The sequence below is a fragment of the Pelophylax lessonae genome (genome assembly GCF_965119305.1).
Source record: "Pelophylax lessonae genome assembly, chromosome: 4".
NCBI lineage: Eukaryota > Metazoa > Chordata > Amphibia > Anura > Ranidae > Pelophylax > Pelophylax lessonae.
The window spans coordinates 23605282-23622434 of NC_138771.1; the positions used below are offsets into that span (position 1 = coordinate 23605282).

Here is a 17153-nt window from a genome sequence, read left to right on the forward strand (position 1 = left end):
ATCAGGATTGAGTGCAGATTCACCCCACCCCCCACACAGCAATATCGATTGTAGTTTGTAGAAGACACTGACCCTATAATTCAGCAGACTCTATCCCTAAAATGCCTACAACTCGCCCTGCCTAAACACTCCGACCTGTCCCTCAATTCTATCCGGACACAAATGGTTTTTTCCTGCCTATCTTTCCCTAATCAGCAGCCAGCACGTTGATGTGTGCTCTGTCCCTGAATCTAAGCAGCATAATGACGCCGCTGCGGCTGCCTCGAACTTATAAAGACTTGGTCACATGCTTCAGACGGCCAATCACAGCTACTGAGACATTTGCAGGCATGGCTGGGATGGCTTAAGGCACACCAGTTAAACGATTGTTGATTGGCTGTTGAAAGCCCGCCATGAAAAGAGCGCCAAAGCATGCAAAACCCGGAAATAAAACGACCGAACACGGATTTTTACCCGAACATACAGTAAAGTGTCCGTGTCCGTGTTCGGGTACAAAAAATCCAATTATTCGGTACGAACACGAATAATACAGTCCGTGTTCGCTCAACACTAATCTATATATTTTCATCTATATATATTTTCTCTTTTCTATGAATATTATATTATATTTTACTACTTTATTAGCACTATTGGCACTTTAATATTATGTCACATATGAATATTTTGGATTTTTAATTATTTAAGCACAAAATTAATTAATTTAATCATTTTTTATTTGTGCAACACTATATATTTATTTTAATTAAGCACACTATTATGAGAAGTGAAGTGTCTGCGGCAAATAACTGATTGATTTAGAGCCTCAGGGTCGCTTGCAGGACTTATTCCTTATGAAACCCTTAACAGCTTTTTCTTACATTGCACTTAAACTAGAACTGAAGGCAAAATGTTAATTTATTTTGAATAGAGTAAGGGAGGGTTATAACCCCGGTCAGTTTTTTTGCCATCTGTGTCCCTGTTGGGGAGATTTCCCTTCACTTCCTGTCCCATAGCCAACACAGGAAGTGAGAGGAAATCCCTCCAAAGTGAGGGAATCCCTGGTAGAAGATTCCCCTTCTATTGCAGATTTTCTTGAGGTCATAGGTGTGCGCAGCCCATTGCATTAGGGTGTGCACCCCAAATCTCAAGCACACATGCATGTGTGTGTCTACATGTATATGGCCCGGGTGCATTCATCTCCCTGCTGGCACAATAAAAAGAGAAGTGCTTAAGCACTTCTCTTATGGCTGAGCTGGTAATACTGAGATCTTTCCCATCTCCCCGCTGGCACACAGAGCAATAATGCTAATGTGCACTAGATGATTAGGGTGTGCCCAGGCACACCCGACACACCCTGTGCGCACGCCTATGCTTGAGGTCTTCTATTGTCCTTCCAATGCATTACTAAGCAATTACATCAAAGCTGCTGCAAGTCACATTTTCTGTATGTATGTCAGCTCAATAAACAGGTAGATACTTCCTCAATGAATACACACAACAGATATTTTTATTGGCCGTTACAACACAAAGGAGAGCCAACAGTCATAAAACTTACGTAATCTGCGAGATCCAGGTCACATTCACAGTCAATGAGAAGCTTCACCATAGCTGGGAAATTCTGCAGGACTGCTATGTGGAGAGCACTTGACTTTTGCTGGGGGAAGAATACATTTATTAGACTAGAATTCATTGATAAAGCAAGAATGTATTGATTAGACATGAACCCATTGATAATGCAGGCCATACATGGGTTGAAGTGCAAACAATTTGTTGATGAATACGTTTGTAAGTTTTGTAATCCGGTGGTGCCAACCATTGATTTCAAAATTTGACCAACCAAACCTTCAATTTCACCTCATGTTACTGAAAAACGGAATTTTTGTAAAATCTTACCTGTAAAATTCCTTTCTCTGAGTCCTCCGACAGTCGCCGCCTCTTCATATTCGTCACATATGGGGTATTAGACTTTGCTCCGAAGGAGTAGCTAGGCAACAGAATATGTTAACAATAAAGCTTTAACATATCCCACCCTCAAGGGGTGGTCCCCTCAGTCAATACCCTCCTACTTCCTGCAACCATATCTCAGTTTTAGTGGAATAGCAGTAGAGTATACATTCAAACCCCAAAAGAGGGGCGGGGGCGGCGACTGTCGGAGGACTCAGAGAAAGGAATTTTACAGGTAAGATTTTACAAAAATTCAGTTTTCTCTTACGTCCTCCGACAGTCGCCGCCTCTTCATATTCGTCACATATGGGGACGTCCCAAAACAGTGCAAACATGAGGGGTGGGAAACGTATCCGCGCCGAAAGGCAACGCAGTCTCCACATCAAAGAAAGGAACCTTACCAAAGGAAGGAAACCAGCTGGGCAACAGCAAAAATAAGTGCTCAACAGGAGCAACAACCCAGGAAAAGACAAAAAAACCAGGGGATACAAAAAAACTATCCCAACAGCCAGGAGTCCCCAACAAGGGACCCTATGGAACAGCCGCACTAAGAACCTTGCGGCCAAAGGAAGCATCCGCCGATGCCTGAACATCTACTTTGTAGAATTTTGTGAAAGTGTGTACGGTCGACCAAGTCGCCGCCTTACACACCTGGGCTACAGAAGCCCCATGACGGCAGGCCCAAGACGTACTCAGTGATCTAGTAGAGTGCGCCTTCACAGGCACAGGGGGAACCTTCCCCTGCAAGGAATAGGCCTGTTCAATGGTCTGCCTGATCCATTTGGCAATGGTAGAGGCGGAAGCCGCCATGCCCTTCCGAGGACCCTCTGGAAGAACAAACAAGGAGTCAGTCTTACGAAAAGACTCAGTCGATTTAAGGTAAACCCTTATCGCCCGAACAACATCCAGAGAGTGCAATCTCACCTCCTTCGGATGTTTAGGCTTCGTGCACAACGAAGGCAAAACAATATCCTCGTTAAGATGGAATTCCGAAACTCGTTTCGGTAGAAAAGAAGGATTAGGTCGCAAGACCACCTTATCCAAATGAACAACCAGGTACGGAGACTTGCAGGACAAAGCCGCCAGTTCCGACACTCTGCGAGCCGAAGTGATCGCCACCAAAAAGGCGACCTTTTTGGACAACATAGACAACGAGATCTCCCTGATCTGTTCAAAAGGAGCACGTTGTAACACAGATAGAACTAGATTCAAGTCCCAAGGGGGCAAAGGATCCCTCCTAGGAGGAACCAGATGCCGCACACCCTGAATAAAAGTGCCAACCAAGGAGTTGGAAGCCACGGGACGTTGAAACAGAACGGCCAGCGCCGACACCTGACCCTTAATCGTAGCCAGCGCCAAACGCTGATCGACACCCGTCTGAAGGAAAGACAGCACACGGGAAACCGAGTACGTGCGGGGTGAAAACCCCCTGGACTCACACCAGGCAAAATAGGCCTTCCAAGTACGGTAATAAACCTTCCCCGAGGAAGACTTCCTCGCGTTGATCAAAGTATGAACGACCTCTGGAGAGAGACCCTTCTCCTTCAGGACCTCGGTCTCAACAGCCAGGCCGTCAAAGCCAGCGACTGTAAAGCAGGATGGTAAATCGGTCCTTGAGACAGTAGATCGTCTCGAAGAGGCAGACGCCAAGGAGCGTCGACCGCCAGATTCACGAGGTCTGCGTACCAGGACCGGCGAGGCCAGTCCGGTGCCACAAGAATCACCGTGCTGCGTTCCGAGTGCAACCTGCGAAGGAACCTGGACAGCAACTGAATCGGTGGAAACGCGTACATCAGCCTGTACTGATGCCACGGGGCCACTAACGCGTCCGACGCGTCTGCCCGAGGGTCGCGCGTCCTTGCCACGAACCTCTTCACCTTGTAGTTGAGGCGAGACGCGAACAGGTCCACATCTGGAAGACCCCACTTCGCGCACAACATCTGGAAGACAGCCGGGTGGAGAGACCATTCCCCCTGATCCAGGGTCTGGCGACTCAGATAGTCCGCCTGCCAGTTCTCCACTCCCGGAATGTGAACCGCCGTTATCGCCGGGACATGAGTCTCGGCCCAAGACAGAATGTCGGCCACTTCTCGAGCCGCTCGGGCACTCCTGGTGCCCCCTTGGTGGTTGATGTAGGCCACCGCCGTGGCATTGTCCGTCTGCACCCGAACCGGGCAGCCCTGCAGCCGGTCCGTCCAGCGATGAAGACAGAGCCTTATCGCACGCAATTCCAGAATGTTGATCGGAAGGGAAGACTCCCCCTCCGACCAGGTCCCCTGGGCGGACAGAACGCCCAGAACACCACCCCAGCCCGACAGGCTGGCATCCGTGGTGATTATCGTCCACGAGATCGGACGAAACGACTTGCCCCCGGACACCAACGGGGACTGGAGCCACCACAGAAGGTTTTCCCTGGTGCGATGACTCAACGAGATCTGAAGATCCAGAGATTGAGGTCGCCCGTCCCACCTGGACAGGATCTCCGCTTGGAGACCCCGCGTGTGAAACTGCGCGAAAGGAATCGCCTCGAAGGCCGAGACCATCAATCCCAGACATCTCATACCCGTCCGCAGAGACGAGTGTGGAACGTCCCTGAGGGACCTGACTTCCTCCTGAAGAGTCCTGAGTTTGTCTTCCGGCAGGAAGACCTTCGCCTGCACCGAGTCCAGTATCATTCCCAGATAGGGGAGACGAACCGACGGACTCAGTGTCGACTTTGGAACATTTATCGTCCAACCGAACTCCTGCAGAGTTTGCATTGTGACAGACAGGTCCTTCTCCAGACCCTGTCTGGTCGCAGACCGAACCAGAATGTCGTCCAGATACCCCAGGACAGAAATGCCCTGGGCTCTCAATAATGCCAGAACCGGTGCAAGCACCTTGGTGAAGACCCGCGGAGCCGAGGCGAGCCCAAAGGGCAACGCCACAAACTGGTAGTGATCCTCCGCAATGGCAAATCGAAGGTACTTCTGATGACCCTCGAATATGGGGATGTGAAGGTACGCATCCTTCAAATCGATGGAGGCCATGAATTCCCCCGGAACCAGGGCAGCCACCACCGAGCGCAGGGATTCCATGCGGAACTTGCGAACTCGCACAGAGCGGTTCAGAGCTTTCAAGTCCAGAATCGGACGAACCTTGCCCTCCTTCCTGGGCACGGTGAACAGATTGGAATAAAACCCCCGAAATCTGTCCCGATGAGGCACCGGAACCACCACTCCCTGAGCCCTCAGGTCCCGCACCGCCAGGTGCAGATCCCGCAGGCGCTCTGGAGACAGTTGAAGATTTGAGGGAAAAAATCTGCTCTCCGGCCGAGAGAGAAACTCGATCTTGTAACCAGATCGAACGATTTCCAGAACCCATCTGTCCCTCACACGGGCCAACCAGGGCTGAAGAAAACCGAGCAAGCGTCCCCCCACCCCAAAACTGGGTGAGGGCGCCCCTTCAGGCCGAACTGTTATGGGCCGCAGGTCCGGATTGACCGGACTTCTGTTTCCCAGACCAGGGCTTCTTCTGAGAGCCTTGGCCCTTGAACGGTTTGCCCTTGTAGTGCGGCCGAAAGGCACGAAAGGACCCCTGAGGGGGCCGAAAATGAGCATGCTTCTTCCCAGAAGCCCCCTTAGCCTTGGGGAAATGGGGCAAGAGAGTGCTCTTACCCCCGGTAATCCCCTTAATCAACACATCCAGGGACTCCCCAAAAAGGCGAGACCCATCATAAGGCAGATTGGCTAAGGTTTTACGTGAAGATTGGTCCACCGACCAACATTTCAACCAAACCAGGCGGCGAGACAACACCGCCACGCTGTGCACACGCGCGGCCAACGGAATCAGGTCCAGGTCCGCATCACACAGATACATGACACCCTGGTGGATCTGATCCACCATATCCAGGGTCGCCGCCGAGGCCGAATCGGCCACTAGGACGCGCCTAAGCATCTGCGTCCAACTTGCGATCGCCTGGGCCGCCATGAGAGAAGCAAACAGAGCCTTAAGCATAGAACCCGTAACAGAATAAGTATGACGGGCAAGAGACTCCAGTCTCCTATCCGTGGCATCACGGAAAACAGGGGATCCCTCTGCAGGGATCGCAGTGGCTTTGTTCAAAACCGCAATAGCATGATCCACTGGCGGAGGCACACACCACCGTTCATCAGTGGCAGGCGAGAAAGGATAACGCAGCTTAAATTTACTTGGTACCGCAAAAGGCTTGCGCAAATCGCGCCATTGGTCCTTAACAGCGCGCTGAAAATCAGCATTGCAGGGAAAAACCTGCGGCGTCCTGCGTTTTCTCTGCGTCCCATAAGCCGCCAAGGCAGCTGGGGGACACACCTCGTCCTGCAAACGTAGCGTCTGCTTAATGGAAGCAATCAACTCATCCATGATTGCAAGCTCTTCAGGCGAGCCAGGGGGAGAATTATCAACCCCCTCAACTTCAGCCTCTACCTCAGACCCCACTAGATCAAGAGAGGAGCGGGACCCCGATAGGGGGGTCCCCGCCAGAACAGCCCCATCACCTTCACCCTCAGAATCAGAGGACAGAGCAACTCTGGGCCGTTTAGTAGATTGAGCAGCCACCAGCATTTGCACCTGTGCAGCAAGGCCAGCCACAATAGTGGCTAAATCCCCCCCTGGGGGGGAAACAGCGGTCCCCTGGCTTTCCACCAATACTGTGGGAAACTTGCCCTCCTGAGAATCCATTGCCCCTGTATGCCAGACAACCAAGGGTTAACTGCCCCCTTACAGCAAGCGCGGCAAGCGCAGCCCACCGCACCACACTCAGGCACAATGAGACCCCCACAGGGAATATACAGACTGAATACAGGCAATGGAACACAGGAATAGAAGGATAAAACCTGAGGAGACTCCGCTGCTGCTGCTGCCTCGATCGGTGCTTCCAGGAGAGAGGAAGTGATGCTGCCAGGGCGCTCTATGTAAGCCTATGGAGGCTACAAGAAAATGGCCGCCGTGCATGTAAACCATGCGGCCGGAGTGGGCGCCGGTAAAATGGCGTCGTTTGGCGCCGAAATCGCCGCTCCACAGTGCATAAAATCACACACAATATTATCCCATTATATGGATACATGTTAGATCGCCGCAGCGATCGCTGTATATGCCCCAACATGCCATTAAAAACATGCCCCACAGCACACAGCTCCTCACACTGCCCAGCCTGACATACTCAGTGTCATACAGCTCCCCCCCCCCCTTGCAGCCCACAGCATGCAGCCGAGAGATAGGGAGACAAGCAGTGTGATTAAAGGCAGGTTACACAGTCCCAGACTGAGACCCCCCCCAGACAGACAGGTCCCCACATAGATACACTTACCTCACATGGCGTGGGGAACCCGCACAGGCGAACAAGCCGCTGCACATGAGGCAGGGAGAGTCGCAATTCAAGACGCACACAATGGCGGTTCAGAAACCACACAGCGTCCGGTGAGGTAGCCACCTCACCAATCATCCCTGCACCGAACAGGGATGGGTCGTTCACTGTGCCAGGAGCGTTACCTGGCTGAACGCTCGATGGCAGACTGGGAAGCCACTGACCCACGACCTGCGACCAGGGGGATCAGCCCGAGACCCAGTCCGCATGATCCTCTTCATCCGAAGAACTAACTAACGCTGACAAAAATAACAGCTAAGTAAAGGTAGAGAGAAAACTCAAACAAAATATCAAAAAGAAGAAAGAGTCTGGGACAAAAAGTCCCAGCACAGAGAGAGCCAGCCACTCCTGACAAGCTAGACATTAAAACTGAGATATGGTTGCAGGAAGTAGGAGGGTATTGACTGAGGGGACCACCCCTTGAGGGTGGGATATGTTAAAGCTTTATTGTTAACATATTCTGTTGCCTAGCTACTCCTTCGGAGCAAAGTCTAATACCCCATATGTGACGAATATGAAGAGGCGGCGACTGTCGGAGGACGTAAGAGAAAGAAAATTTGTGGCTGGGAATCTTCTTTTCTTTCCAGGTCACAGCTCATGCGTATTTATTTTTCAATTATATTTCTCACACGATTCTCCCAACATTGATTAGAAATATGTTTGATTTTCCAAAAATTTCCGACGTGCCAAATCTTTTAAATTCGATGGCCGCATGACAATCTGCGTTGCACAATGCTTGGTAATGAGTAATACTTTGTAAACCATGTTCACTGGATATGGGCTTTCCTACCTGGTGGGCCTACTTCCAGTGATTACGCTTTAAGGTGGTCTCCACCTCATAATATTGGGTTTTATTGTCCAATAATATGATTCAAGGGGTGATCGTATAGATGACCACTTCCCAGCAATTATAATGTTCTTGTTGTTCTATATTCATGTTATAACACAAAACATGTTAATCCTGTCCACTCCTGTTGGTGGCCAAATGCTCACCTGTGATCTTAGTGAAGACCTAACCCAACTGCCAAGATTTTTGTCGTTCTGTTTCCCCCCCCCCACTTATGTACCATTTCTCACAGAGCATGCAAGGATTGTTCGCTGCTCTGCACAGTGATACTTTTATCCTTTTCAAAATATTATTAAAAAAGATTAAAACAGAAAATCTCTGTTGCTGCGGCACCACTAATGGTCAAAAATCGAACGATCATTCAAAGGTGCGGTTTTTAGAGCGAAAAATTGTTCGGAATTCGACACGTGTATGGCAGGCCTTAGACAAGAATTCATTCATAAGACAAGAATCCATTGATTAATTGATTAGAAAATAATTTATCGATTAGACAAGGATTCATTGGTTAGACAAGAATCCATTGATTAGACAAGAATGTATTTATTAGATATGGATTCCTTGATTAGGCAAGGATTCATTGATTAGACAAGAATTCATTGGTTGGACAAGTATTTATGGACTAGACAAGGATTCGTTGATAAGACAAGAATCTATTGATTAGACAAGAAGAATCAATTGACTAGACAAGAATCCTGTGACTAGACAAGAATGTATTTATTAGATAAGGATTCCTTGATTAGGCAAGGATTCATTGATTAGACAAGAATTCATTGATTGGACAAGAATTCATTTATTGGACAGGTATTTATCGATTAGACAAGGATTCATTGATAAGACAAGAATCCATTGATTAGACAATAATCTATTGATTAGACAATAATCCATTGACTAGACAAGAATGTATTTATTAGATAAGGATTCATTGATTAGACAATAATTAATTGCTTAGAGAAAGATTGTTTAGACATGATTTAGACATTGACAAAGTATGGCACAATCTATACATTCTAACACATCACCCTGGCACTGGGTTACCAATTACATAGGTAATAAGGTATATTCAGATGTCATTACATTATTGTTCCTTTGCTTAATACATGCATCAGCAATTTATTAGAACACATTATGGAGAATAGGAAGGAGGCTGGGGTCTAGTATAAGTAAATCACAATTAGCCACTTTAGGATCTTGGCTGTTGCTCATACACCCTACAATCCTTTCTTGCTTAGTGCATGCCTGCAGGTTGTAAATGCTGAACCCACTGTTAGGCCCTGGTCAGAGTAATGGAATTACTTAGCAATTTAGCCATTCTATACATCATAGCTACTAGCTATGTGGATATATGCTTACAGTGAAAAGTATTCATACCCTTGCAATTTTCCACATTTGTTCATGTTACAACCAAAAATGTAAATGTATTTTATTGGGATTTTATGTGATAGACCAACACAAAGTGGCACATAATTGTGAAGTGGAAGGGAAATGATAAATGATTTTCAAATTGTTTTACAAATAAATATCTGAAAAGTGTGGTGTGCATTTGTATTCACCCCCCTTCACTCTGATACCTCGAACTAAAATCTAGTGGAACAAATTGCCCTTTAGAAGTAAAAAAATTAGTAAATAAAGTCCATCTGTGCACAATTTAATCTTAAATCTTTAATCTTATAAATACAGCTGTTCTGTGAAGCCCTTAGAGGTTTGTTATAGAACTTTAGTTCACAAACAGCATAGTGAAGGCCAAGGAACAAACCAGACAGGTCAGGGATAAAGTTGTGGAGAAGTTTAAAGCAGGATTAGGTTATAAAAAAAATATCCCAAGCTTTGAACAAGATCTAGCATATTGCTGAAGCTGGGTGGCCTTTGACTACTGAAGTAGTTTTTCTGACCAATGTAAAATAATCACTATTTAGCATAAAATGTCTATTAAGGATAGGATTACTGGTATCAACAAGCACTTTTCCCATGCAGAGCAGGGAGGTTCCATGCAAAAGTAATTTTTATATGTATGAAGTGGGGCTTTAAGTTTATGACAGGGTCACTTTAGGGATGACAGGTGGTGATAATCTCTCTACCAGGACATACCACGACTTTTCTCCCCAGTGTGGAAAACACCTGAATTTGCCGTACATGTGGTTAAAGGATGACTTTATGACTTTTTTTATGGAGGAATGGACACAATCACTGATTGGACATTTTCCAAAATGTTAGAAAACCATTTTTTGCATAGATGGGCTTTGAAGTGCTAATAATGACTCTGGACTAAACCCCACCATTGGATAATTTTTGCCTGGGTTGGGAATATTGGGCCATTTTGTGTGTGGGTTGGTACCTCAGGCCAAGTTGGTGGGATTTTTTATGCCTAAAAAATCCCAACAACTTGGCCTGAGGTACCAACCCACAGACAAAATTTCTTAGGGATGACGGCAAACCCACACTCCAGATAGGCTGATAGAGATCAAAATTGTCTAGGGAATATTGGGCCATATCTCAACTGAATGACCATCCACTGAGAGATAATGTATAGAGCCCCTAGTGCTTACATAGACCATAACCACCATCAACATCTTGAGCTTTGCTTGGTCATAAGGGTACATCTAATATCCTGCTCACAACTCACATTGTTTACTGCATTTATTTTTATCCCTGCATCAATGAGGGTCCTTGCAATGTCCTCCAGTCCATGGAAAGCACAATAGTGAAGGCAGTTCATTCCTTTCTGTGAAAAGAAAAATGCAGATTAGACATTGGTTCCTGCAGTCAGCTTCTGCAAACAAATAATCTGCAGACATTATCATAGGCATTATTCAATATAGCAATATTTTTAACATTCTCATTTAGGGGTTTCAAAACTTTCCAAACAAAGGCCCAGTTTACGGTTCTTCGGACTTCAGGGGGGGGCAAGACTGTGGACAGTGGGAGTCGAAAATGCCCCGGTGTCAGTGGGAATTCATAATGTCTCAGGCTTGGTGGTCAGTTGGAGTAAAAAATTACACAGTGCCTGTGGTAAGTAGAAGGAGAATAGTGCCCCATCATTGGTATTGGGAGGAAAAGTGTCCCAACATCAGTATTAGTGGGAGGAATTGTGCCCCATCATTGGTATTAGTGGGAGAGAGAGCGCTCCATCATTGGTATTAGTGGGAGAGATAGTGCCCCATCATTGGTGTCAGTGGGAGGAATAGTGCCCCATCATTGGTGTCAGTGGGAGGAATAGTGCCCCATCATTGGTGTCAGTGGGAGGAATAGTGCCCCATCATTGGTGTCAGTGGGAGAGATAGTGTCCCATCATTGATATTAGTGGAAGAGATAGTGCCCCATCATTGGTATCAGTGGGAGGAATAGTGCCCCATCATTGGTGTCAGTGGGAGGAATTGTGCCCCATCATTGGTGTCAGTGGGAGGAATTGTGCCCCATCATTGGTGTCAGTGGGAGGAATAGTGCCCCATCATTAGTATTAGTGGAAAGAATAGTGCCCCATCATTGGTATTAGTTGGAGGAATAGTGCCCCGGTATTGGTATTGGGGGGGATAGTGCCCCCTATTGGTGTAAGTGGGAGGAATCGTGCCCCATCATTGGTATTAGTGGGAGAAATAGTGCTCCAAGGGCTAGATAAAGGCAAAACAGAGGGCTGTAGTTTGGAGACTACTGTATTAGTTTATCCAGCATCAACATAAATATAGTTTTTAATTGAAAAAAAAAATTTTGATTTATTTTCTTCTTACAGGGGGGCTGCTACATGAGTAAAAAACAAAATGGCCCCTGCCCCCACCTATATCTGGATTTCACAGCAAGGAGCACATGGAAGAGCATTGAATGCATGACAAAACCAGAGAAATTCCCAGCTCAATTCAGCAAGGTCGGTACCTTGGTAAGCAGACTGGTTGGCGAGTTGAGCTGGAAATTTCTCTGGTTTTGTCTTGCATGCATTGCCCTTCCATGTGCTCCTTGATGTGAAGGCCAGTTATAGATGGGGCAGGGGTATTGGTGAGGGGACACACTGGACCAGTGCCGGGACAAGGTCATTTGGTGCCCAGGGCGAATATGGCAAACTGCGCCCCCCCCCCCCCCCCCCCCTCAGATGTAAAGAAAGATTCAGTGTATTTCAAAAATTTCAAAACAAGAAAATACTTTAAACAGCAGCCAATTTACGCAATAATAATCCACAGCATTCGCATCAGTTTCTGCAACAATGATCCCCAGCAATGGTGCTAGCTTATTTAATAACCCCCAGCATTAATGGCAGTGTCTGCAATCCCCATGTGAACTGGCTGGAGTGGTTAACTCTCTGGGAGGTTAATTAACCACTTGAGCTCTAGAGGATTTTACCCCCATCATGCAATGCTGTACCCAAACAAAATGTATGTATTTTTTTTACACAAAAAAAAAAGCTTTATTTTGGGGGTATTTGCACACCACTAGATTGTGTTAGCTTTTATGTGAATAAAAAAAGAAAAAAACAAATTTGAAAAAAAAAAAAAAAAAAATGTTTACTTTCTGCTATAAAACATCCAAAAAAAATAAAAAATTCTTCCAAAACTTAGACCAAAACAAAATCTGCTGTCTTTAGTAAAAAAATAAGTGTATATTAATGTGTTTGTGTGCTAAAATGCCTACAAACAAGATATATAATGGAATTTTTTATATATACTAGAAATGGTGGTGATCAGCAACTTAGGGTCCTTTCACACGGTCCGCATCCACCGACAGAGTCCGTTCTGCTCAGTGGGGGACGATCCGCAGATCCCCGCTGAGCAGGCGGATGACAGCTCCGTCTCCGCCTGTCCATTCTCATCCCATCCAATCTGCTGGAAGGATGGAAAGTAGGGTTTCCATCCGTCCAGATTTCACGGATAGGATCGGAAGCGGATAGCAGCGGAGAGGTCTCCCCTGACATCCGCTCCCCCATTGGGATGCATGGAGGATCCGATCCGCCTGAAAAACTGACAGGCAGATCGGATTGGATAGTTTGTGTGAAAGGGGCCTAAGAGTGGGACTGTGATCGTGACACTGACACTTTGTGGGAACTGACTAACTGCCACATTACCAGTGACACTAATACAGTGATCAGTGATAATACTATACACTGTCACTGTACTAATGACACCGGCTAAGAAGGGGTTAACATCTAGGGGCAATCAAGGGGTTAATTGTGTGCCTAACTATGTGTAATGTGTGCTGCTTTTTACTACAGATCGATTTCTTTATTTTCTCTGCTTGGCAGGGAAAAGAAAAAAAATAGCGATCATTCCCTCTGTAAAGAGCCCTGTATTGTCAACACAGAGCTCTGGGCTGTGATTTGACACAGCCGATCAGCAGGTCTCAGCCATGAATCATTGGCTGACATCTGCTGACAGTCTCTTTCTGTGTCAAATCACAGGGGAGTAGGTGGGTGGGAGCATGCGCCAGAAACCCTGAAATAGGAAGGGACGTACGCCCCATCACAGTACATATACCTCGAGGGGTCAGCAAGTGGTTAATTGCCAATGATATTTATAATATGCAGCATGAGGGGGTAATGTATTTCCACTGGTCATTGACGCATTAGTGACCGACCAATGGCTGTTAGTTAACCCCTATGTGCTGCATTAGTGGCACCAGTGTCAGTGTTAACACTAACACTGGTTCCACTAATGCAGCAAATAGGGGTTAATTAACAGCCATTGGTCGGTCACTAATGCGTCAATGACCAGTGGAAATACATTACCCCCTCATGCTGCATATTATAAATATCATTGGCAATTAACCTCCCCACAGCCTCAGCCTCTCTCCTCCTCCCCATCCAATCCAAAGAGGTATTGCTTACTTATGCCATACGAACTCGGTTCCTCTTCGCGCTCCTCCGGCAGCCCTGGGTAGCACACTCTGCTCCTCTGAGTCCTCTCCCATCCCGCCGGCATCTCAGTGACGTCACGCCAAGCCGGCGCCTGTGTCAGGGGGAGTGTCTCTTCTGACAGAGAAGGGAAGGACTCTGGCTCTGCTGTTCTAGGCTTGTGCCGAGTGCAGGGGCGCACTCGGCACATCATTGCAGCTATGTAGCGGATGATGTAGTGTACAGTCATACACAAACAGTGTATTCTGCGGGCACTTCACCTGCGCCCCCCCTCCTCTAGCAAATGGTACCGCCCAGGGCACCTGTCCCTTCCGCCCACCCCTTGTACCGGCCCTGCACTGGACATCTTTGCTGCCATTTTGCTATGTGCTTGGTGTCCAGTGTGCCCCTGTACCTTTAAGAAGAATTGGGCTACCTCCAGGCCCAACTGCCCCCAATCTATCCAATAGAAGGCATGTGCTTCCACTTTGGAGACTCTCATAAATTACAGGAGTTAGGACTGCAGGTAATACAGGTTGGCGTGAAGTGACCTTACGCATGAGTTTGCAAATGTGTGCTAACTAAACCCCTGTTTTTAACGCATACTGTTAGACAGGATAATTTGGTTGGTAAGCAGACTGGTCGGTGAGTTGAGGTGGGAATTTCTCTGATTTGATTTGGCCGCGCTGCTAAATGAACTGGAAAGAATACACTTACGTTTACTACCATGGGGAGATTCTCAGTTTACACAACTTCCTTGTCAACGTCATAAGTTCTTAGGTGACCTTTATTATTCCATAAAAATACAAGTATTCAAGAGTAACAGTGCCCTTTAGATCTGAAGAAACGTGTTTGTCACAGTACATGGCACAACATCCTCGCAAAGGTCTTAAAAGAGAAGTTCCGGATTAAAAAACAAAACACATATACCCACCTAGGTGGATGCAGCATTAGTCCCCCACCCCTTTTATATTAAGAACTGAGCGATCACAGCCTGCTGATTGCTTGTTTCTCGATCTTCAGTGAGCTGACAGTCAACGGCTCTCTGTTCTGCCCCACCAGTGTTCCCTGGAGCACCAGGCTGTGGAGGGGGTGGGAGAGGCTGGCTCTGGCTCTCAGCAAAGTGCTGTGAAGCTGAGCCAGTTGTCGGTAAAGGCTTTTGAGTGGATCCCGACACTAAAGTCGGGATCTCTCCAGAGCAGACTTTAGCCCACTGTTGGCTGAATTTAGGTACATGAGTGTAGGACTAAGTGCACTCCTGTGATCCCCAGGAGAAGTAAGGCCAAAAAAGGTAGGTAACTTTCCCAGGATTGGTGGCTGAAAGTCAGCTATTTGCTCAAGTATAGAAGGAAATTGCCAATTGCTGAACTTATAGTACAGATTAATTTGTATTTAGACTATCATAAAAAGCCAATACATTGGCCGTCTATAATTGCTGGTTGGTGGTCACAAGGCCAAGGTTCTCCCCTTCCTGTTTCCCCTTCTTCTTCCTACTTTCTCTTTCCTTCACCTCTGGGGTCTCTCCCCCCACCTCTATTTTAAATATTACCTTTTACTTTGTACTTGGTCGCCGTGTGGCGGGGGGACCCACCTTTAAAAATCATCTTTGTAACTATATGGAACTAGGCATAGGGGTTCCCCATAAGGGCTCCCTGCTCACCTGATGTATTGCCTTGCTTGTTTGTTTTCCATTGGCACCTTCCTTACGTAGCTCCTGCGTGGGCGACTCTGGTGCTTTTTTTGTTATGTTCACTAAGCCCAATAAAAATTATTTAACCAAAAAAAGCCAACACATTTTGGGGTTCAAATGGTCCCTTTCATAAGGGCCTGGTACTGCTGAACAAAACATGAACTGGACTGATATTGTTTTGAGAAATCCTAAATCCTAAGTATGAACACTCCAGATGCTGGTTTAGCCTTAAGCCTCGTACACACGCAACGAATTTCCGCTGACCGGTCGTCCGTCTTTTGTCCAGAGTGGTGTCTGTTGGTTGGAATGTGCTCTAGACTGCAAACGAATTTTCCCGTACGACAGAATTCTACTTCAGAAGTGATGTCATGTGTTGGATTGCTTTCTATGTGTTCTTTCATCTCTGAGCATGCCTAGTCTTGCTCATAAGATTTTTCCCCATCGAAATCTGTACTAATGAGACGAAAATCGGACGTGTTTTGACGGAGGACAAAAATTTTAATGCCTGCACATCAGGATTTTGTCAGCCAAAAAGTCGGAGCCGGCTGTCGAAAAGCACCATACTAACAAGCCGAAAATCGGCAGATCGGTCATCGGACGAAATTTCCTGGCCGAATTTCTTCTCGTGTGTACGGGGCTTTACTCTGCATCTAGAGCTCTGGGATTTGCATTCTTGTCATGCAGCACTGAGGTTCTGGGAACTATTCCCACCTGTGAAATGTTCCTCTGTATTCGCATAATTTTTTTCCCTACTATTATTGAAGAGATTCCCCATTCTTTTTCCTCTTATCACACTTTTTGTTGAAGCCAAGGAGGTTGTAAACTATTTACTGGTTAAAGGCTATACATTCTCAAAGTGTAATTCAGTTTACTGGAAGATTGTAAAGGTCACTTAACCTCTATATGTCAAAAGAATGATCTATTTCAAGGAAACACATTGTTAAACACAGAGGTTACAAAGATGGGATTAGAGATAAGAACCATTAAAATGCTGAAAGGTTCATTACATTCCAAAAATAACTCCTAAATCACTCATGACTATCTTCTTCAGTCCACCAAAAATGTCGTCTATATACCGTAAATGTTCATTGTTGTATCACTGAAATGTTTATTACGGTTTGTCATATTCCACCACAATGGGGCCATTTACTTTCTTGGTACCTTGCTGGATACATAATTCTTGGTTCATAGAACAGATAGAGACACTCAGGACATGATTAATAAATCCTCTACACTGGTGTACACTAATGCCCATCTAACACTATAGGGACATTCCCTACACAATCACTAGGGAGACATTCACCCATACATTCACTGGACCCAAAGACACTTGGTGGAATATGTTCTTCAAAGGGAAATAGTGCTTACTGTAGCATTCAGCATATTTATATCCCAGAATACAAAAAAAACAAAAAAAAAAACATGCAAATCTATTCACAACACTGCCTTAAGCTACAGTACATTGCCTACCTCATCTCGAGATATTGCCTAAATCGTCCAC

The 17153-nt window shown here is 46.3% G+C and overlaps 1 protein-coding gene across 2 annotated transcripts in view; it reads right to left on the bottom strand.

The window, feature by feature from the left end:
• ANKDD1A (ankyrin repeat and death domain containing 1A) overlaps positions 1–17153 on the bottom strand; it is a 139877-nt gene that overhangs the window by 22007 nt on the left and 100717 nt on the right. For both annotated transcript variants that reach the window (XM_082256153.1, XM_082256154.1), the window contains 2 exons: positions 10774–10872; positions 1535–1633 (listed from right to left, as the gene is read on the bottom strand). In XM_082256153.1, coding sequence (XP_082112279.1) covers positions 1535–1633; positions 10774–10872 — 198 coding nt within the window. The remainder of the gene's footprint in view (positions 1–1534; positions 1634–10773; positions 10873–17153) is intronic.